Source organism: Malaclemys terrapin, chromosome 3 (assembly GCF_027887155.1).
Source record: "Malaclemys terrapin pileata isolate rMalTer1 chromosome 3, rMalTer1.hap1, whole genome shotgun sequence".
NCBI classification, from domain to species: Eukaryota; Metazoa; Chordata; order Testudines; family Emydidae; genus Malaclemys; species Malaclemys terrapin.
The window spans coordinates 94,643,855-94,667,678 of NC_071507.1; the positions used below are offsets into that span (position 1 = coordinate 94,643,855).

Genomic DNA, 23,824 nt, shown 5'->3' on the forward strand with positions numbered 1-23,824 from the left:
GGATTGTATGGAGTTCTCTGAGAGTGATACTGCTGAAAGTCAGACTTTATTTTTCTACATAAAAATTTTATTAAATAGTTCTCTGCTCTTTGGACCTCTTGTGTTACAGATGAGGCAGCAGGGATTGAAAATACGACTTTAATTTTGCCCCCTTTGCAAAGTTATTATCATAAAATGAGGAAGTAGCGGGTGTAAAACTCAGATGGGCAGATGATCTTGAAAATGTCTTAATTTTACATTTAAGACACTCTTGTCTCAGTTTGTATTTTTTAGTATTTACATCGTTCACTCTAAACTATAAGAAATGTTTCAAAACACTTTATCTTTGCATTCATTGGGAGGTAAATGGACAGAAATGGGAACTATATAGTGCTGTAGCAATTTAGTTGTTGAATTAATAAACTGTTAACTAAATTCTCTAGTCTGAGAGCATAAAAAAATGGATTTCCACTGTGATCTTCCAACTAGCAAAAAGCACTATTTTAGCAGGGAAAATCGTTGCTACTCAGCTATTCTTAAAGGAAGAATTGGATTGGGGAGTTTGAAGCTTAAATCTATGAACTTCTGTTTCAAAATAACTTTAATTAATCATTTTGCTGAGCTGTCTGTCTAAGGTATCTATTGCCGTAATATAGAAGGCTCCAATTTATATACATACTTAACTTTACACACATGGCTAGTCCTAATGAAGCATAAAGCTACCCTCAGAATTGCTCAGGGGCCTATGCAAAGATATAATCATCTGAGTCTTTTTGGAGTGGCCATTCTGTGTACATCTCTCCTGTTTTACACTTAAGTCAGCCATTTGCTCCTTTTCCTGCATCTAAAAATGCACATCAGAGGGTACCAAATATCACAATGGAACAGCCTCTTCTGAACCACTTCCCTGCCACATCCTCCTCTTTGCTACAGGGGCAGAAACAGAATGGCACAAACTTCCAGCTCTCACAGAACCAGAGGATCCATGGGAACAAGAAAGAGTGAGTGAGGACATGCTATTAGAAAGCTATCCTGCTTCTTGCTATATGTTCACTCCATACAACACAGAGAGTCTGAAAGGGTCTTAAATGTGAAGACAAGCACTGTGCTGCCTCTGCTCTTCTCTGGCTTGTGTAAAGGGTATGCGGGGCCATAAGTATCGACTTTACTTATGGATCTTTATAGGCTGCACTGGGATAGATATCTGAATAATCAGTTCTCCTCACACATTCTTAGAGCTTTGTTTCCCTTGGAGAGCCTCCAGAGCAGGATGGTTCCCATACATTTGAACAGCGTGTGCATATTCAGTGTAGATATGATCCATCATTGCATTACAATGTTGGGTGTACTCTCAACAGCTTTTGTAGAAGTGTTTATTGCTGATCATATCCTGACTTTTTTTTTCTTAATGTGGACTTGATTGTGCATGAAGAACCTTGTCTGGCTAAGTCTATTTTCTATCTTAAAAGTAAAGTCTAACAGGCTAGCTTGAGAGATGTAGTGGAAATGCCATTGCTTATGACTCTTAAAACTAACCTGGACAATATTTGGAAAATATAATGGTGAAAATAAATCCTGCACGGGCAGAATGATGACCTAATGGGTCTCCCACCTCTAACTTCTGAATCTGTGATTAAAGCCCAAAGAAGGCATGTGAGGGGAAGGAGGGGTTGAGGGGGAGTCATTTCTGAAAGGCAATTTTGGCCCTTTTAGAGCTTGAGTCAAAATGAAATATTTGTCTTGGTGTGGAATTTGTCTTGTGAGCTTGTTTATGGCTACAAGGAGCCAGCATGCTACTTTATTTCCCTCATTCATTTTCTCTAATAGCTTTTATATATATAAAAAAACCTACATGAGAAACCGGACTTGCTGATTATTCTTGCAGGCAAGAAATTCTCTGGAGCCATATTATGCAGGAAGTCATATTAGATTATCATAACAGACTATGCTGGTCTTAAACCTACCCAGACTCTCCCCAGTTCCATCAGTCCTTCTATCTGGAGTATTATGAATCTCACCAGATGTCTTTATGGAGACATCATTGGGTTCATTACTGGTGACAATGCTCTAATAGAACCTGCCAGTACTGACGCTGTTGGCTATTTCCAGCTCTGCCAGCAACCTGTGTGACGTTAGACAATTCAGATCACTTACCCTCTCTGTGCCTCAATCTCCTTGCTATTAAAAAATAAGTATAATACTTGCCCACCTTGGAGCGTGGCTTGCGCAGCTTATAATGAATGCTTTCACTTTTGTCAATAACAAGGCTGTATCTGTTCAAGGTGCTAGTTCATTAGCTGACAGCTCTGGACAAGTCATTACAGTTCTAAAAATATCCTAGCGAGTCATGTGATATTTCAGTTTTCTTTCATTCCACCCAGTGTTAAAGTCAAATGAGGATTAAGATTCTGTTTACATAGCAACTTAGTCAAATACCCACACCTTTGTTTGTGGATATAATATCTTTCCTAACAGAGAACTTGTTAGCAGCATTAGGTCTTTATTCAGAAAGCTATTCCGTGTACCTTATGAGAATGATTAGGTATGTTGTGGGTTATATTTTTTAAACTATGTATTTTTTAAATAAGTGTCATCCGTTAATTTTGGAAGCTATTTCCAATAGCACTGGAAGTCCAGTGATAGTAAGCATTAGTAGTTTAGAAGGACAAAACAGTGCTGGTCATAGGGGCAGGAACAATAGGTGCCGGGGGTGCTGAAGCTCTGCTTCTAGCCCCGCCCAGGGTTCCACTCCCAGCTGCTGGCCCCCTGCCTGGGTTTCCACTTCCAGCTGCCAGCCCCATGCCACCCCAGCTGTGGCCCCTACCTTAGCCCCCTTGCCCCTGTCCGCATCCTCCTCTCACGGAGCCATGGCCCCACTCTTGGCCTCAGCTCTGGGGGGCGGGGGGCGTGGACAGGGATAAAGGGGGGCATGAGGTAAAAAGTTTGAGGACCACTGCTTTACAGTTAGCTGACTTTCTTCACCCCCACTATAAAAAGTGTTCCAGCGCTATTGGTGTGGGTTGTCAATGCCGGCTGTTACAGGGAGAGGTGGGAAAGAAACTGTCCCTTTCTGTTAACCATTTCACTACACTTAAAAACACATTCCTAGAGTTCAAGGCTAGAATGGACCATTGTGATCATCTAGTTTCATGTCCTGTGTAACCATGCCATAGAATTTTCCCAAAATAATTCCTCTTGAAGTAGAGCATCTCTTTTTAAAAAAAAAAATCCAATGTTGAGTTGAAAATTGCCAGTGATGGAGAATCCACCACAATCCTTGGTAAATAGTTCCAGTGATTAATTATTCTCACTGTTTAAAATGTGTGCTTTATTTTCAGTCTGAATTTGTCTAGCTTCAGCTTCCAGCCATTGGATCGTATTATACCTGTCTCTGCTAGATTGAAGAGCCCATCATTAAACATCTATACCCCATGTAGGGTACTTGTAGACTGTAACCAGGTCACCCCTTACCTCCATGAGGGTACCACTGTGAGGTATGTTTTCTAATAATTTAAGCATTCTCAGGGCTCTTCTCAGGACCTTCTCTAACTTACCAACATCCTTCAATTGTGGACACCAGAAATGGACACAATATTCCAGCAGCAGTAGCACCAGTGCTCAATAGAGGTAAAGTAACCGCTCTGCTTCTACTTGGAATTCCCGTTTATGCATCCAAGGATTGCATTAGCCCTTTTGGCCTCAGTGTCTCACTGGGAGCTCATGTACAGCTGATTTATCCAACATGACCCCCTTTCAGTCACTCTTTTACCCCCATCATGTAAGTATGGATACGTTTACATTTAGCCATATTTAAATGTGTAGTTTGCTTACATAGAGCTTATCAGACAATCCAGATCGCTCTGTATCAGTGACCTGTCCTCTTAATTATTTACCACTCCCAATTTGTATGTCATCTGCAACCTTTATCAATGGTGATTTTATGTTTTCTTCCAGGTCACTGATAAAAATGTTAAATAGCGCAGGGACAAGAACTGATCCCTGCGGGATCCCACTAGAAGTAAACCCACTTGATTAAGATTCCCCATTTACAATTACATTTTGAGGTCTATCAGTTATCCAATTTTTAAACTATTTAACATGTGCCGTGTTAATTTTGTATTTGTTTAATTTTTTTAATAAAAATGTGCAGTACCAATTCAAATGCCTTAAAGAAATCTAAGTATATTACATCAACACTGTTACCTTTATCAACTGAACTTGTAATATCATAAAAAAATACCAAGTTAGTTTGACAAGATCTATTTCATATAAATCAATGTTGATTGGCATCAGCTCTATTAACCTCATTTACTCTCTTAATCGAGTCCCATATCAGCCACTCCATTATCTTACCCAGGATCAATGTCAGACTGACAAGCCTATAATTACAGGGTCATCCCATTTACCCTTCATAATAGAGGTGCAACATTAGTTTTCTTCCAGTCTTTTGGAATTTCCCCAGTGTTCCAAGACTTATTGAAAATCAACATTAATGGTCCAGTGAGATCCTCAGCCAACTCTTTTTAAAACTCTTGGGTGCAAGTTACCTAGGTGTGATTATTTAAAAATGTCTAACATTAGTAGCTGCTATTTAACGTCCTCCAGAGATACTATTGGAATGGAAAGAGTCTTATCATATGATATGACTACATCATCTGCTCCCCCCCAACAGAAATATTTATTGAACAGTTCTGCCTTTTCTGTATTATTATTGATAATTCTACCATTTCCATCTAGTAATGGACCAATACAATTGTTAGGATTCTTTCAGTTTCACAATATACTTAAAAAGACTCCTTCTTTTTGTCATTAATTCTGCTGGCCATCAACTTCTCCTTGTATCTCTTTGATTCCCATATCAATTTTCTACAATTCCTGGCTTCTGATTTACATTCATTACCATCAACTTCCCCTTTCATCCATTTGTTATATAAATATACACATTATTTGGTTGGTTGGTTGGTTGATCACTGCATTTGCTTCCCCTCTAAACCAGTTAGGTGTTTTTACCAGTATGACCTTCTTCCTTGATTGTCGAATTATAGCTTTTGGGGCATCTAGTAAAGTGTTCATGAACTATTCCCAATTATCACACACATTTTCATGGTTTAAATTCTTCCTCTACATTGCTTTATCTCATAATTCATTTAATCTTTGTGAACTTGCCCATTTTAAAGTCCCAAATGCATATCATTGGTTTGGACTTTGTTCTGTTTGCACATTAGAAATGAGACCAAATTATGATCACTTGTACCTAAACTACCATTAATGTTTAGTTCTGTAATCAATTTCTCTTTCTCTGTCAAGACAAGGTCTAATATAGAAATCACAGATGTTAGCTGCAAAGCTTTCTGAGTTAGAAAATAGTCACCTATAATATTCAGAAATTCATGAGATCCCCATATGTCACTCAAATTGAAATCCCACCGCCCCAATCACGCAGCTTTTTTACCCTACACTTGATAGTTAGGTGCATAAGCAGGCGGTCATCCTGTTCCCTAGGGTGATTTGGTGGTCTGTAACATCTTGTGCTTTATCTGTTAGGATATTGATCCATAAGCATTCAAGATAATTTTTTTCTGAGTTAGCAATGACTTGGAAACAGATGATGCCACTTTTGACATAGTGTCACTCCTCCTCCCCTTTTGCCCACTTGATCCTTCCTAAAGAGGTTAAAATCAATGGCTATAACATTCTAGTCACGTGACTCCACCCTGTAGGTTTTGGTGATACTACCTAGATCAAACTTATGTTCATGAATGAGAAATTCCAATTCCTCTTGTTTGTTATCCAGGCTCCTAGCACTGGTGTGAATGTAATTTAAAGAATTTCTTCTCCTTTGGTCCTTGATTAATTTTGTTCTCAAATCTCATTTTTGTGCTAATTGAGAGCTCATGTCTTCCTGCCTTTTACCATTCCCTTTTGTTGTTAATTTAATGCCCTCCTGACTGCTCTAGCCAGCCTGCCCCCGAGGAGATTGGCCCACCTTCTATGGGGAGAGGGGACTGTATAGTTTGGATGTCCTCAACCTCAGCAGGAGGGGGAAACCAATGTTCCACAAAACCAAAACTCTCCACCCTACACCACTTATCTAACCAGTGGTTCACTTCCAGAATCTTCTGCCTTCTGTCTTCATTCACTCACAGGACAGGAAGGATCTCCCTGGAGATTGTTTGTTTGTATATGATTTTTCTTCAGCACTCTTCCCTGAAGTCATCTGTTGTCTGAGACCTATCCCATGATGTACTCTCATTAGTGCTGATAGGAACCATCACAAATGGATCCTTTCCCATCAATTTCAAAAGCTCATCCAATCTTAGAGAGAGATCTCGTGTCTTGGCTCCAGGAAAAGAGCACATCGTCCTAAGGCATGCCTGTCTCTTGCAGAATGTTCATTTGATTCTTCTTAGTATAGAATCCCCAGCAAGGATCATCTGTCTGTCGTCTTGGATAGTTAAAGATTCTTCGTGAGCAAACTTGCTGTGTTGTCAAATGTACAGTAGCTAGAATGTCTTAATGCTCTATGGAATGGTGGTAGCACCGCAAGAAACCTGGAGAACCAGAAATGAAAGGCTTAGCCAACATAAACCACTTTGATTGGGCCAGTCTTGCTAGATTTGTGTCAGAGTAACTATAAGGGAGTGCACCGGAGCTCCCTTTCAAGCAAAACTCCCAATGAAACCAGTAGAATCTGAATGAAACTCACAATCTGGGCCTAATTCTCACACTATGCAGAAAATGTTCTTGTACATACAATCTTCTAAATTGTCTTCTCTTTGGATCCATTAACTCCTAGTTTCTAGGGTGCTAGACAGAGCTGTCTAGCAAACATTCTCTTTTTTGCATCACAAGACTGGGGGGACAGGGCAGAGATTTAACTACTTAGTCCTGAAAACTGGCCCCACTCAAGGTTCTCCAAGCTACCTAAAATGGGAAAACTTAACTTTCAGCATTGGACAACCAAAAAGAAGACATTCTGTCTGTTAGAGTACTCTTTTCATGCCTTAATTGGTTAAATTAATGGTACTTAAGCTATACTCCAAACACTTCTTTGAAAGAAAGAAAGAAAGAAAGAAAGAAAGAAAGAAAGAAAGAAAAAGAAAGCTGTTGCGGCAACAGCGAAACAGCAGAGGGGGGGAACATGTATAGTCCTAGAGTATATAACATTAAAAATAAACATGCTCACTCTTCAAATCATCATTCGGCAGGGGCAAGGATTTTTCCTGCTGATTGTACTGGAGCCTTATGAATGTTTAGTGCTTGTAACAGGGCTAGAAACAGGTGGCTCTGTGCACACTGTTTACACAACTCTCCCAGGGCATCGCAATCTGCCTTGCAAACCTTTGGGCCTGGGCCCTGCCTGATATACTGTGCCAGATTGTGTTCTGGTTTAATGAGAAGGGCAAACTTCCAGCAATTAGTAGGCTGAGATTAACAAACAATTCTCAGGTGTGGTTTCAGCGAGAGAGAAAGAGAGAGATCTGGGCTGAAGAACTTCAAAGATAACCAAGAAACTGACAGATCATTGCCCCGCACCTTATTGTCACTTACACCAGTGCAAAGTGGGTGTAAAATGGTACCATTCTAACTGGTAGTACTTCATACCCACTCTGTGCTTGTGTAAATGATTACACAAGGTGTGATGGGGGTTCAATTGGGTACCACGTGCATTATTTAACTACTTAAGTAACTATTCCACAATGACTTCAGAACAAGAGTGAGTTATTTGGTTTGGGGTTTTTGGAGGGGGAGGGGGGCATTTAAAGCCACAGCCTATGTTCAGCCATTCCACTTGTGAATTTGAGTTTTGATTCAGATGAATTGGAGAGTCTAACATATAGCAATATAGAACAGACACTATACTGCAGTATTCTAGGAAATTGTTGCACTGTTATTGGCCAATTGTTAGGGTGGTGGGAGGGAAGGGGTGTGTTTCTGAAACGGTAACCTAATTTTTCTAACCTCAAAAGTTCACATTAGTTCTGAGATGCATTGAGGTTCGTGTCTGTATTTACTATGACTTGTCCATCTGTGGTAACCCAGGAAGGATGGGCTGACGGGAAAAACCTAAATGTATGGAATTAGCAGGTAGTCCATAACTTAAACTGAAGTGTCACAAAACAAAATGGAAATACCTTTGTGTATACCAGGGGTCAGCAACATTTGGCACGTGGCTCGCCAGAGTAAGCACCCTAGCGAGCCGGGCCAGTTTATTTACCTGCTGACGTGGCAGGTTTGGCCGATCGCGGCCCCCACTGGCTGAGGTTTGCCGTCCCGGGCCAATGGGGGTGGTGGGAAGCCGCGGCCAGCACATCCCTCGCCCGCGCCGCTTCCCGCCACTCCCATTGGCCTGGGACGGCGAACTGCAGCCAGTGGGGGCCGCGATCGGCCGAACCTGCCGCGTCAGCAGGTAAATAAACTGGCCCGGCCCGCTAGGGTGCTTACCATGGCGAGCCGCGTGCCAAATGTTGCCGACCCCTGGTGTATACAATAGTGCTAAATTCAGAACCCCCCCTCATTCTGATAGCAAAGTCTGAAAAAATAAGAGGGAGAGTTGAAATCCCCCACAATGAAAATCTGGTGGCCCCATTTCAAACAAACAATTGGAAATTGCTGGGAAAATTAGGGTGTAAAAAATCAGACCCACAATCCCCCTGATTTGAAGAGTAAATATGTAGGATCACATGACTCTTAATCTTATTCAGCCACACCTAAGCTGCTGGCAGTAGTTTCTTAGAAGGAGATCTAAGACTAAACCTAGTTAATTTTAGAAAGTGATCTTGATTCCAGCCTGTTGCAGCACCACTTGTGCATGTAGGGGTAGCTGACCTTGACGAGAAATTCATCCCTGAGGGGAAGGCAAGGAGTGCAGGTACCCCCTCCATCAGAAGAGGGTAGCTTGAAGACCCTCCAGGAAATGTGCTGATTCAGCACATCGTGCTGGCATCCTAGCTCTCCCTCTTCACAGCCAACCTCACCCACCTTCTGGGCAATGTCATTCAGCTCCAGGGTGGGGAGAACGGGCTGTGGGAGGCTTGAAGTGTTATAGTCCTGCCACGGGTGGACTTTCTGCCACCAGGACAGATGAGCAAAGCTGTGGTGCTGGAAAAGAAACTGGAGAGCTAGGGCACCAGAATCCAGTTTGTGTGAGTTTCAGTGGGTAGGAGCATTGGCCCCATGTCAGTCCAGAACATATTGTGAAGAAGCTTTGTCTTCTCCTTTCAGGTGTGACATTTATATAGCTACACAAAGATGCATTGACTTCAGACCCTGGAAAAAACACAAAACTGCTGCAAGGGGAGAGGCTTAACATAGGCCTAAATTGAAAATAAAGTGGGAATTAGGACACTCTGTATGGTACCTTAAAGGACAAGGGAAAATTTTGTAAGTTTTCAATTTTATTCAACAGTGGCATATAACAGGACATTACATATTTAAGTTTCTATCAGGAGAAATTCTTATCCAAATAAGACACTGGTTCCTAACTGAAAGGGAAAAGGTACTAGCTCCAGTCAATTTGTTAGCAGCATAACTTCCAACTGGTAAAGGTTTATCATGTAACTATGTATTATTCCAAATCAGTTTAAAATGTCAGTTAAAACAGGAATAAATGTCTAGGGGTTTTAAATAAAAATGAGGATAGATCATGGAAATGAGTCTTTGGAGGCTAAGTCCTAGTAGATAAAACCCAGAAGATGGAGAATCTTCTGCTAAAAGTAGGCCAGTTATTCATCAAGGCAGAATAAAGGTGATGACAGTCTTATCTAGTCATCTTAATATGAGTTGGAAATACAAACGCATAGCCAGTTGGCAGCATTCGTGGTTATAAACTAGCAAATTTAGGGTGCCTTCAACTCCCTTTGACGTCTCTGTGTTGGGGGCACATGCTGCTCCAATTGAGTCCTTCGCTCTATGGAAAATTTGAAAAATAGCAATTAAAGTCCATTGTGAAACAGTGCAAACTTCTGTCTGTATCCATACAGACCAATCTAATGATCTCAACCCAGCAGTGTTTTGAAAAATAAATTAAAAAATGAATGGTTGAATGAAAATGAAGGGGTAACATCCCTAATTTGACTTGAAGCATATAGGCAAGTATATAAACACTTATACTTAACTCTGCCAATGTACTTCAGTCCCAAATAGCAACACCTCTGCTATAATCCAGTCTTGAATCTCTCTCTTGCTAGAGACCATCTGTACTAAATTGTGTGGTGGCTATTTTAAATGCTCCTCTCTGTAGGTGACCTACTGGAGGTTTCAATCTGTATCTGTGGAAGTGGAAGACTGAAGGTCCTACTTAACCATTTAATCCGTTATTTCAAAACTGTAACAAAATATAATGCAATGCTGTGCAAAACCGGTTTAATCCTATTTAATTTATTAAGAAAGTATGTTCTTCAATCTCATAATAGGAATCTTTATAAAAAACTTAGACTCCCTAACCCAAAAACTTAATAATACCTTTGAATAAAGCTATAAGAGCTTAGCAGGAACATTCTGGTCATCTCTCCCCATTGTGAAAGAAGCAACAAGAGTGCAACAAGCGGACGGACTTAGCAAAGCTAACTCTCATCATGCCCTTGGCAACTTCCTAATGGGCTCCAATTCTCCACTGCCTTATATCTTGGATAGTCACTCACACCTGTGCAAAGCAAATGTAAGTGGCTATACAAAGTGTAAGGCTGCAGAGAACTGAGACCCAATGTGCACTTGTTGGAATAGCATTGGAATCACTAAAGTCATCTGCCAAAAGACTGCTCCAAACCACTCTGATGGTGAAGCTTCTGTTCACCTGGTGTCCCTTTAAATTAGTGTCCTTTCTAGTTCTCTGAGACCTAGATGACAGGTGCCTTTATGTCTTTCAAATATACCAATCACTTGTAGAATAGCTGCAGTCAGTATTAAGGACTCGGGGGCATGTCTAGAAACTACACATACCCTCTGCACGCAACAGAATATAAAGAACAACAATCTTTTGAAGGAAGAAATGAAACTGACAGGGAGACAAGTGGACTGTTGGGTGAGTTGGTGGGATGGAGATCAAAATAGGGTAAGGCCACCCCAAGTCTAATATTTGCCTAAGTTCATGAACCAGAGGCCAGCCCTGCTGTAGTGAAATAGAACCAGAATAATTCCATTAAAATCAGTGGTAAGAGGACTTAGCACACCAGATTGCAGTAGTAGATTTCTTAAAGTGCACTCTACATTTGAGTCTAAAATAGGACACCTTTTCTGAGAGAAGACTAAAAGTTTCCAAAATATTTATTTAATAGCGTCTGCTGTAAATACTATATAAAAGCAGTGTGATTTCTTTATGACGGAGGTCAGTTGAAATTTTTTTTCTTCCATCAGTGTTCACTATGAAATTCTGGGAGGAGAGAGACAACTAGGAAATAAGCAGGGTTTAGTAAAGCCCCCTTGTGGACAGTGTTGTATCACTAGACCTTTTAAAATGCTTGTCTGCTTTTGTATGTCCTCAAATTCACACGTGTCATCAATGACCTCAAAATCATCTCCCACCATCACCTTTTTTATATAATAATATATAAATAATATCCATATAATTTAATATAAAATATAAAAAATAATATATATAATAAAATTATAAACAGGTATTTCTTCATTTAAATTTTGTTAAAATAGCCCCCAAACTGTAACATTTAACTCAAATCTTTCTCTATAAACATGATCATAGTGACTGTAAATTACCTGAAAAAGACTAAACTCACAATCTGAATTTTTATTAAAGCTAAGGTTAAAATTCTATAATGCACAGGTTAAGGGAATTGCGTTGGTACATCTGGGTATAGTGCTTAAATCATTCAAAAGTACAAAGTATGCTTTAAAAATCATAAAATACATATAGTACATAATCAGCAATAACCCAAATTTAGATTAATAAATTTAATTATACAATTTAGGTGTTCGCATCCAAATATTCAGGTATATCAGTCATGAAAAGTTTTACAGAGAGTTGGTTGTAGAAAGCAAATATAGCAATGAGTGGAGATTGTCCCTCAGTAATTGAGCATTTAGGACTGGTTGTCCCTCAGTAAATACAGTGCATCAGAGATTTATCTACATATTGCCCTTAACCTGAAAGCCAAGAAGTAGTAATATACTGGCACATATGGAAAAACAACTTCAAAACCTGAAAATAAGTGCATATTTGTAAGTAGAACTATTAGGATGCTGTACCGCATCGGCACCTAGGCTCATACCTGACAGCATGGTACTAAGATGAGTTTAGAGGTGCCATACTGCAGAGAAAGGGGGGTCCCTTCTCCACATCTTTGGCTATCTTGGCAGCAGAGAGATTCCACGGCGCATTCAGAGTTGAGGTGGGAAGGGATAGAATCTCAGAGTATTGATCAAAGTTCCTTCAGTAAAATACAGTCTAATACTAAGGCTGCTAACTGCAGCTTGGTGCGTAATGTTTCCTGTGTCTGCCTCCATGGCAGCACCACCACCAGCATCTAATGACATCTTAATGGATTTGAGATGCTGAGAGTATGAAAGGCTCCACTTAAAACCAGAGTTTCTTGTAATATAGATTTCTGTTATCTAATTGGGAAAATGCATATGAATGTACAGAGCAATAAATTCTTCCCTACACTCTTATTAAATTCATATTATATAGAAGTACATAGATTGTATACTGCAATAGCAAATATACGGCACCAACACCACTTCATATTAAAACTAAAACACTGTCTAAACCAAGGAAATTCACAATAAAGGCTAAAACTCTCTCCTCTATTCATTCCATTGTAGCTAGTTTATTGAAAGACTTGCAGAATCTCATGCAGGACCACATTACCCCTCTCTACCCCCAGGTTTAGGAAGACAATTCAACAAAACTTCTTGCTTTTGTAGGTTCTGTTAGGGTGAGGAAGTATCTAATAGAGACCATACTTCAGTTTGACATGTAGAAATAAAAGGCATGATCCTACTCTCCTTGAAGCCAATTGCCAATCTCTCACTATCTCAATGGGAAGAGAAGAGTAAGTCAAATTATATGAGAGCTTGCTCGTGGAATATAAGCCAAAACTAATTGCATGCTAATACAATGAAACCTGCCTCAAACTACCTGCTAGGTTTTGCCTAGTAGGAGGTGACCTTTAAAGGTTATAAAACTTTTCTAAAAATCATGGAGACACTTACTGCATGCTGAAGACTAACTTGCCTGTTCATGGTGATGTGCGTGTTCATGCATATTTCACTGTCTGAATTGCTGTCTTCTAGCAGGTGGCTAACAAACCTTTTTGAATAATACACTAGTGATTGTGGAAGAAAAAACATATATATACAAAACTACAACAAGCCACAGACCAAATTGATCATGGACATCAGTGTTTGGCCCTTGAATGTGCATTAAGGGGTAGTATACTGACTGGTCACCTCATATTAAGAGGGAAGCTAAACATCTTAAATATATAACCTGTAAAGAGACCTTCTTGAGAAGAATTAAGCAAAAATAACTGATCAGGAGTGAAATACAAGACACTTTATTTTTTAAAATGCTTTGTTCAGCTGTCCTCCTAGTGAGTGAGTGAAGTTACCTGGTTTAGTTTTCAGAGTTCTTGTATTAAAATCCAGCAGATTTGTTTGCAGTCTCCAGAGCAGCAACTACAGGAACACTTAACAAGTCTTTACTGAGCATGCCTGAACTTAAATTTTCAGATGCTCACAATTTGCCCCAAAGAGGGTGTATTTTCAGAATGCAAAAGGCACATCCCTGACACCAGAGGCATTTCCTACCATCAACAACCCACTGAACTTCTAGTCCCTGCTTCAACATATGGAGATGCTAGAGCTTCTCAATGAAACAGTTATAGAATTTTTTTTTAATGTGGGCAAATATATATTTTTCCTTATAATTGTTTGGAGAAACTGTTATTTGCTGAAACTTTCCAGGAAAAGTCAGTGTGAGGCAGACACTCAGAATGGAAAACTTCAGATCGAATGGTTAAAGTTTACAAAGTTATAGGCAACTGAAAACAGGGTCAGGTTCTGAGAAGTATCTCTGCATGCATCACCTAGATTAGAAGAGAATATGAACTGCTCTAACATGAGCTTTCTGAAGCTGGCACCAAAGTAGCTGCACCATGCAGCGTTCTAAAAATCCACAATACAGAGCCAGCATGAGGATTTAATACTGCAGAGTCCAAAGTGCATGCATGAACTAACTTTAATTTCTAAATCTTGCTGAGAAACCCCTCTATACCCAAAAAACTAGCTCCGGGTACCAATTCTTGTGAAGATCAAATAAACATGGAGTCTCTAGGTCTTAGGAACTGAGACAAGCCAAAAAAATTCAGAAAATATTAAATTAATTAAACCTAATACTGGTATTCTCCTTATGGCTTCACATTTTCAAAAGGAAAAAAAAATCTATCGCTGTATAAGATTGAGTGTGTGAAATTTCAAGCAGATAAGTTTATTTTTGGCAAACATAAATAGGGAGGTAGGAGAGGGATTTATTAACTAGCTAGGTTCTGTATAACATAGCTTGGAGGTTGCCTGGCTGTATCATTCATAGTTATACAGCTTTGTCAGTGGATTTTACTGGTATTTCAGTGATCTTTTCATATAATAGAGCAACATTGTCATGCTTCTCTGCTCCTAAATAAACATTGTCCTGCCCAGTTTTCACTGGCCTATGGCTCAAAGCTTCCAGCTGACTTACAAGTAAGGCGCCAGACAACTTATTCATTCTCTTTTCTATTGTATAAAAAAAAAGCCAATAGTCATCTGCTCATATGCACTGCAATATCATGGCACTACATTAATCTCTAATTCCAATGGCTTCAGAATCTGTCCCTTAGTATCTTGTGAGATGTATTTAGTTTTGTCTCGATTTGGGGATGACCATTCCATCGCTACTGCTTGCTACAGGGCATAGTTCTTAGTCTCCCTGCCAATGCAGGAGCTAGTAACTAACTGGAGGACAGATATAAGAAGATCCTCCGGGTGGAAGCTGAAACTAGGAAAAAAATCAAACTAGAAATAAGGTGCAATATTTTTAACAGTGAAGGTAACTAACCATTGGAGCAACATAGTAAGGGTTGTGGTATATTCTCTATCACTGTGATTTTTGTAATTAAAATTGGATGTTTTAACAGATATGCCCTAGTTCAACCAGTTATTGGACTTGAAGTGGAAATTAATTCCTGGCCTGTGTTATACAGGAGGCCAGCCTAGATGATCACAATGGTCCCATCTGTCTTTAAAATATATGTATCTATAACCTACCTGTCTTTTTTCCCCAGTCTCTTAATTCTGTGATAATTAGACTTCCCAGCAGCAGGAAGTGTCTGTGAATACTATGAATTATAACCCCGTGAAACAGACACTTCCTGAGGACAAACAGGTTACAGAGAAACATGTGAGAATGTCTGTCAGCCCCCAGTAAGTTTAGCTGAAACTGTACATTGATACTAAATGTATACAATGCTGATTTCTAGTTTTAGAGCCAAATTCTGTCCTTGGATGCATGCAAGTTCCATCAACTTCATCTGGTCCTTAGGCTGTGGTGAGGATAAATTTTTGTTTTTATTACAGCAGTGCCCAGAGGCCTTACCAAGATCAGGACCCCATTTCACTACTTATACAAATGCATAGTAAGCGATGGTCCCTGCCATGAAAAGCCTACAATCTAAACATACAACACAAAGGATGGGATGGAAACAGGTGCAAAGAAGTGATAGGATTTTACCCAAGGTTACAGAAGTGGGAATAAAATACAAATTTCCTGACACTCCAGTGCTTTTCCCACTAGACCAGTGGTGGGCAAACTGCGGCCCGCGTGCTGCCCATCAGGGTAATCTGATTGAGGACCACAAGACATTTTGCTGACGTTGACCATCTGCAGGCATGGCCCCCCGCAGCTCCCAGTGACTGCGGATCCCCGTTCCCAGCCAATCAGAGCTGCGGGAAGCGGCAGCCAGGACGTCCCTGCAGCCTGCCACTTCCCACAGCTCCCATTGGCTGAGAACGGTGACCTGCTAACACTGGGAGCTGCGGTCGGTGTTGTGGTCTGCAATCAGATTACCCTGATGGGCCGTGTCAGGGTTCCTTCCCCACTCTGAACTCTGGGGTACAGATGTGGGGACATGCATGAAAGACCCCCTAAGCTTATTTTTCCAGCTTAGGTTAAAAACTTCCCCAAGGCACAAATTCCCTCTTTGCCTTAGTATCGCTGCCACCACCAAGTGATTAAAACAAACATTCAGGGAGGGCCACTTGGAGCCCTACATTTCCCAAATATCATCACCAATTGGTACAGGTGAACACAGACCCAAACCCTTGGATCTTAAGAACAATGAAAAATCAATCAGGTTCTTAAAAGAAGAATTTTAATTAAAGAAAAGGTAAAAGAATCACCTCTGTAAAATCAGGATGGTAAGTACTTTACAGAATAACAAAAGACTCAAAAACACAGAGGATTTCCCCTCTAGGCAAAACATAAAGTTACAAAAACAGGGATAAACCTCCCTCTTAGCACAGAGAAAATTCACAAGCTAAAACAAAAGGTAACCTAACGCATTTCTTTCCTATTATTTACTATTTCTACAGTACTAGATGCTTAGTTCAGATATGCTTAAGGAGATGTAATTTCCCTGTCCTGTTTCCTGGCTGGCTCCGAGAGACACAGACAAAAAACCTTCCCCCACAGATTTGAAAGTATCTTCTCCCCTTATTGGTCCTTTTGGTCAGGTGCCACCCAGGTTATCTGAGCTTCTTAACCCTTTACAGGTAAAAGAGGAATTAACCCTTTACAGGATAAAGAGGGATTTTATGCTGCCCTTAGCTGTATGTTTATGACAGGCCACATGCAGCACGCAGGCCGCAGGTTGCCCACCACTGCACTAGACTATGCTTTCTTAGTTTGACTTCTACATTCCATATACCCTGCAGCATATTGAATGACACCAGGGAAAGAGTTTTAATAACTTCCTTATTTTATGTTGATAGAGGTATAGAATGTGCATTGATGGGTATATAGTGATTTCAAAAATATCTTAACGGTTTGGAGATGATAACTGAGATCATGCTTGTATAAATACTAACTGATGACAGCCATGCATCATCGGACATCAGCTTAATCACCTAGTTACAATAACATAGTAATAGTGCTCTTAGTTACACCTGTGTAAATTTGCTGTAACATCACTGACTTCACTGTACTTAGACCAGTGTAACTGAGATTAGAATCTGGCTCCTGATGCATCAGCTGAAGTCCACAAGAGTACTGGATTCCCAGAGCATAAAGGATCAGGTCCCAAATGTAAATTACTTCCATTGTTTCAGAATAGCAGGAGGGCAAAAGTTTCACTGTAAGGACATTCTGGAACTTTTTGAGTGTCTGAAAGAACTGGGTGGAATTATCAAAAGAGTTTTGGGGACTTTCAGTGGAATTTGTGCTCCTAGATTACTTAGGCTCTTTTGATATCTCTACTCAGTGTATTGTGAGGTACAAAAACTACTGGCTTGCAATATTGGCCTAGTAAAATAATTACTTGACAGGACAAATATATAATTGTTGAACATAGAGACTAAGGGAGAGTAGTATCTTAAAAAATTAAATGTTGTACATCTGAAACACCAGGATCCCCAACAGCTGATCCAAAATCATTGACAAGGAATTCTGAGCAAGTTTAACCTGGTATTTGCTTGCATTTGAATTTGTACATTTATTTTAAATGGTGTACTGCAGTGTCTGATTAGTCAGATGTTTAGATCCTATGGTCATGAAGTTCCAAATGAAAACATGGATTACTCTTTCAATAATATTATTTGCAATTGGTAAGATGGTTATAGCTATTGCAGAAAGCTGGAAGCTCATGGTGTATTGAAAGCAAGAAGAAAGTCACCCCATTTGGCCTGTTGTAATGTTTTTAGTATTTTCTTCAGAACAATAAAACAAGAACAAAAATAGGCATGGAGCACAACCTCTCAATGAACTGGAACTAAAATCCATTAAGTGGCAGCACTTTTCATTCCTCACTATGCCCCTATGCACTCCAGACCTATCCACTTCAAGGCATTATTATTTCTGATGCAACTTTAGCATGTAGAATCTGTGTCTATAGACTACACTTTTTTTCAGGGAAGTTAGCTGGATGTATTTGAATAAGTACAGTACACTATAAGGGCACTATCCACTGATTTATGGGGTCCGACTGTTGATCAGCTTAATATTGTTTCACTGTTGCCTGATACCTTCCAAAGGACACACTTTCTCTTCCTAAAAGTTCACAATCAGTTGCTTGGTAAAACTGAGTTTTATCCTGTTTGTTTAGTTTTCTATAACACAACTTGCTTGCAACTTGTTTCTAACACAGACTACTGCATCTATGTTAACTTGAGGTTTTCAGGTCCCCCTAAATGAGGAATATGCAAACACTTTGCCATTGTGGACTGCTTGATTTCCACAAAAAGAGAAGAATTAATTTTATTTATTTATTTTTACATTATCACGAAAGTTGCAACATAGCTGATATCAATGCAATATTATTAATGAAGGTAACAAGTAATGAAAAGTAGAAAACTGGTACTGGGCTCACAGTTATTCATGTTTCTGTAGGTAGTCATAACACCCGGATTTGAATATCTTGCCCTAGGTGGTTTCACTAAAATTAGATGCATTCAAAATATTCATCTCAAAATGAAAAACTGCTTGGCATTCAAAGTTCTTTACATTTCATTACATGGCTGAAAATAGACTCTCTTTGTGGGGAAATGGTAGATCTCACAAACTTTATGCAAATGTATTATTTTTTTAAATGAAAGTGACCAGTTTCTAGAGCAAAAAACAAAGAGCTACCCTGAGTGACATTAACTCTTTTGTTCAAATGAAAGTTGCCTTCGCATCAAGAAGATGTCATATGTCTGATGAAACACTAACCTTCTGTCAAATGCAGAAAATCAAGTTGGACTGTACTAAAATCATTCAAACCAAGATAGCCAGAAATGTAATGGAAAATGTCAGTCAACAACTATTGTGAACTTAGTGCATCTCTCACTAAAGTAATTGAATTTGAGAAATTGTTCCAACTGACCATATCAACCCGTCAGAGTTTTCTGAGCTTTCCAAGGCTAATTCTAATTTTAATTCTAATAATGACTAATTCGGTCATTGAACTTCATTTATTAACAATGAGGTGAAAGAATTAGTGCCAGTTATGTACTTGATACCATCACACTAGCACAAACTACAAAATCGCAGATGACAAAATATTCTTGGTCCTTCTTTAACCTTCTATCTAGATGTATACCAAAGCTCTTAACAAAGCAAAATATAGAGCTCCTATCCCAGTTACTGCTCTGATAAATAACAGCTTTGGTGTCTAGTTTCCTATTTCATTTTTGGAACTCAGTACCCTATTCATTTTTTTCCAACTTCAGCAGCCAGTCCTGATTCTCATACTTCAGCAGAAGCTTTGCATGAGCAAAGCAAGTAGCATTTGACCCCAAATATCTACTTAAACTAACAGTACAATCTTACACCTCTCGGTTGAGAAACCTGGAGCCCCATTTAAAACTTGGGGTGTGAGTGGTTTGGAGTGGCTCAGCCCTGAGGCAGGCTGATGAGCTCAGTGCAGTTTAACTGCTGCTCACATTGCAGAAGAAAAAAGACGGGTCATTTCATTCTCTTTGGGTTGAATCTTCCTCATCTTACCCATCACGCGAGCGCTCCCATTAAAATTGCATGAATAAGATGAGTAGGATGTGGTGAATCATAATGCTTTAACTATTTTTAAAAAACTGTTTGCAATCATAAATTAAGAAGAGCTTGCTGTACCTAGCAAGCGGGATTGTGTCTGTGATGAAAAGCTGTATTGTCCCAGGGGGAGCTTTGGGAGGGATTGTGCCTTGGGTACAATCCCTCAGAGAAGCACAAGGGAGAGCACATCTGTTGTACTATCCTTTTGTGCTCCTACCCTACACCAACCAGTGGAGTTGGCTGGGAGCTGCCGGTCACCTTTCTGTATCTCCTCCATGGAGTGACTTGTGACCACAGAGGCACTGAAACCCTGTATCTAGAGGAGTGTAGGGGCCATGACAGAGGGAGGGAGGCTTCTTGTGACATCTTCTCCCCCTCCTCCCCAAATAAACCTTTGTGCTCTAACCAGGTACAAACTGACCCTAAGCAGTTACACGTGTGGACTTAAAGATTACAAGATGTAAAAAGTGGATGGTCCATATTCTGTTCTTGTTCTATACATGGAACTCCCACTGGCTTCGGTGGGTGCTCCTTTTATAGATTGACAGGAAATGGGTCAAAAGGAGATGGAAAAAGCTTTTTACCTGCCAACCCCAGAGTTCAGGATGTGTTGTTTCTCCTGCAGCAGTTGATGACATCCTAACACCTTAAGCAGCACAGGAGCTGCATTCCTACGCTGTAACAGGGGAAGCAGAACCAAGGGCCTGAACTCAGGTCTTGGCAGGTAAGTGAAGAAGCAACTGATTTCAAGCAGCTTTGTTTGAAAGTGTATATCTTTGTAATGTTTAAGTCTTAATATGTAATCTGCAATATTTGGGATTTTTAATTGTGGATTTTTAAAAGAGCCCTTGAGTTCACCATACGCTCTGCCAAACTGATGATAAAAGTGTTGATCACGCACCTGAGTGAAGAAGGGGTGGAGGGAAACCTTATTTACAGTTAGAGTGACTCCGAGATGGATTTCTCTTTCAATGTGAGTGGAAGGTACTCGAGAAACCATTTCAATTTTTTATACTTGCAACTACATAAGATGATCAGGGGCATTGTGAATATTTGATATTCAAAATCTGAGCTATATTGGTTGTGGTTTTTTCCATTGGACAGACTGTTCACGTGGTATGTTCCAGTTCCCAAGCCTAACTCTTATAATCAGATTTCCCATGCAAATATTGATGCCATACAAAATTTGCTTCCTGTAAGCATCTTCCAGTATTCAATTAATTCTGTTTCTGTAAATCAGGGATCAGCAACCTTTGGCATGCGGCTCACCAGGCCAAGCACCCTGGTGGGCCAGGCCGGTTTGTTTACCTGCTGCATCCGCAGGTTCAGCTGATCACAGCTCCCACTGGCCACAGTTCGCTGTTCCAGGCCAATGGGGGCTGCGAGAAGCCACGGACAGCACATCCCTCAGCCCGCGCCGCTTTCCGCAGCCCCCATTGGCCTGGAACGGCGAACCATGGCCAGGGGGAGCCGTGATCGGCCGAACCTGCAGACGCAGCAGGTAAACAAACAGTCTTGGCCCGTCAGGGGTCTTACCCTAGCGGGCCGCGGGCTGAAGGTTGCTGATCCCTGCTGTAAATGTTCCTGCTAGTAATTTTACCTGCTAGAATATTCATAGACAGCAAAGAAAAATGAAGCAAATAGGATTCAAAACAGAAACAAATATTTACAGATTTTTTTTTACATTTTCACCTAGCTTTGAAGATGTATTTATTTATTTTAGAAAAGGAAAGTCATTCTTCTCTCAGTTCCTAGTTACAGAAGGCTAATGGAAGTCTTTCTACTAAAAAACCAATAAGTTTTATCGGTATGAAAAACTAATAGTACTTGCCATAAGGACAAAATGGCTTACCACTTAATGAAGTGTAATCCATTTAGCATGATATTTGCTAAGTTGGCAGTCCATTAAAAATAAAAGTCAGTTTTCAAAGTAATGTGTCCAGGAGTCCTCACAAATTTGGTTAAAGAGGGAAGGAATTCTATGGGACAGCTACATGCTAAATCTTGTAATTGAAACCACACAACATAATCTTAATGTGGGGGAAATTTTGTTACTCAAAGAATGAATGAATCCCCAACATTGCTGGGGCATTTTTGTAAGTGCCCAATAAAGTCTCTCTCCGTCTCTCTCTCTTTTTTCTTCTTCCTTTCCTCTTACTTGTTACCAGTATTATTCTGACTTCACTTAGGGCAATCTTTCCAAAAGTGATCTCTAAATTTATGCCAGTTTTTGGGTGCACAACTATGAACTTGTAGTAAATTGCATATGGAAATAGCATCTGTACCTCCTAATCTGAGTTCTGGGGCATGCAAAAATTTGTGACTGAAAAACTCTCCCAAAACTCGGTTCATATTTAGAGGCTGGTGTGAAACCACTTTGGAAAACGTAGCTCTAAATATATACATACTCCATACATTGGAGCATTGCTATAGTCCTTATTTTAAATTAACTTTCTCTAGACAAAATAAAGTGTTGTACTACATTGCAGCCTCACTGTTAGGAATGAAGATAGAGGGGACAATGCAGGAAGGCCAACACATACAACCAAAATGGAGAGTATCCAGGTCATAGAGGAATGGTAAGTTTGTCACGTTAAATCTTCCAGTGCTCACAATAGCTATCCAGTAAATCAAATGTCTGTATTTCTAACTTGTCTGTAAGTAATATCAAAACCTCACTTGATCTGAGGCTTCTAGGAAGTTATCTGATGTTCCCTTCTTAAATCTTTGGATAAAGGCAGTAAAATCAGACATGATGATGAAACGCAAGTAAAGGCATTCCAAGTCCTATCTTACCTACAAAAATAACTCTTTAAATACAGTTGTGAAAATGTTGTTGCCCAAACACGTGGGGAGGAGAGAAGATGGGACTAGAGGAACTGTCACTACATATCTTCTGGCCCTCCTTCCATATACACAAATTCAGGGGTCATGCAGTTGCTGCTCCAACTTTGAGTGCAACTGCTGCTGTTCCAAGACCTTGGGGAGCAGAAATTTTTCTCCTTCTCTCTGTAAAATTCCCTAGCATCCAGCTGAGTTATGTGGAATAAATGCTGGAGAAAGGATTTTAGCCTTAACTTTCTGAACTTGAGATTCTACTTATTATTCTCTTCTTAAATTAATGTAACTCTGGGGCATAGTGCCATCTTGCTCAGATATCTTCATCAGACTGTAATATTCATGGAGCAAGGAGGGTCCAGTTTTAGAGCAATGAGTTAATGGTTACGAAAAAGGAACTTAATGGATGAAACCAGATTCGATGCCCTACTCAATCCCTAAACTCTGAATAAATTCCAGACACTATCCTACTTCTACCTGTTTCTGAACTTCCTGGAAGTGCTGTCTTGTAGACACTGCATGTATACATGCCACAAACTCCTTTAGCTTCAGTGGAGTTGCTTCTTATTTTGACCATTCTGAGAAGAGAATCCAGGCCTCTGAGTCCAAGAAATTATCACTGACTGACAGAACAGAAAATATGGAGTCTGTATTAGTTAACTAAAAAGTTATACCCATTTTACTCAGGATAGCTTTCTGGAAGTATAAATATTAAATAATTTGTATATCCTGTATGGCTTGTAAAATAAAGGTTGATTAAATGGATTTGAGCACTAGACATATGGTCGAATACTGCTTATTGTGTGACATGTATATTCAAAAGCTCTTAAACACTGGAACTTTCAGAGGCTTCCATCGTGCAGGAAAGACAGGATGAGTACCCAGTATTAAATTTAATAGCAGTTAAATAACTTGAACGACTTAACCCTCCAGTTTATCATTTACATATTAAACAATGTAGTCTTCTGATCTCCTATCCAGTGCTTAAAGTATAACAAATGGGGGACAAGCTTTCTTCTAAAAGTGGGAATGTCACTTTATTCTTGAGTTTTATGGGTAACAAATAATCTTGGCAGAAATCAATAGAAAACCAGGGTACCCTGCCTCTTAACATAAAACAAATGTAATTGGTATTGGGATTATGAACACAGAAGTGAACACCGTGCAAAACTCTATAGTTATGAATGAAGCCCCATTGTTTTCATTAGTTCTTGACTACAGCGTAACTGAGGAGAATTTGGCCCAATGTATGTAAACACTATTACAAAAACAGAA

General features: G+C 39.8%; 1 protein-coding gene across 6 annotated transcripts in view; it reads left to right on the forward strand.

Annotated features, from left to right (window-relative positions):
- The window catches only part of RGS17 (regulator of G protein signaling 17), an 82,670-nt gene that overhangs the window by 52,106 nt on the left and 6,740 nt on the right, over window positions 1-23,824 (forward strand). For 3 of the 6 annotated variants that reach the window (XM_054022664.1, XM_054022659.1, XM_054022658.1), the window contains one exon: window positions 22,201-22,290. In XM_054022664.1, the coding sequence (XP_053878639.1) occupies window positions 22,201-22,290 (90 nt within the window). Of the gene's footprint in view, window positions 1-20,667; window positions 20,685-22,200; window positions 22,291-23,824 lie in introns of those variants that run through there. The other 3 variants (XM_054022663.1, XM_054022661.1, XM_054022662.1) reach the window with 2 other exon arrangements.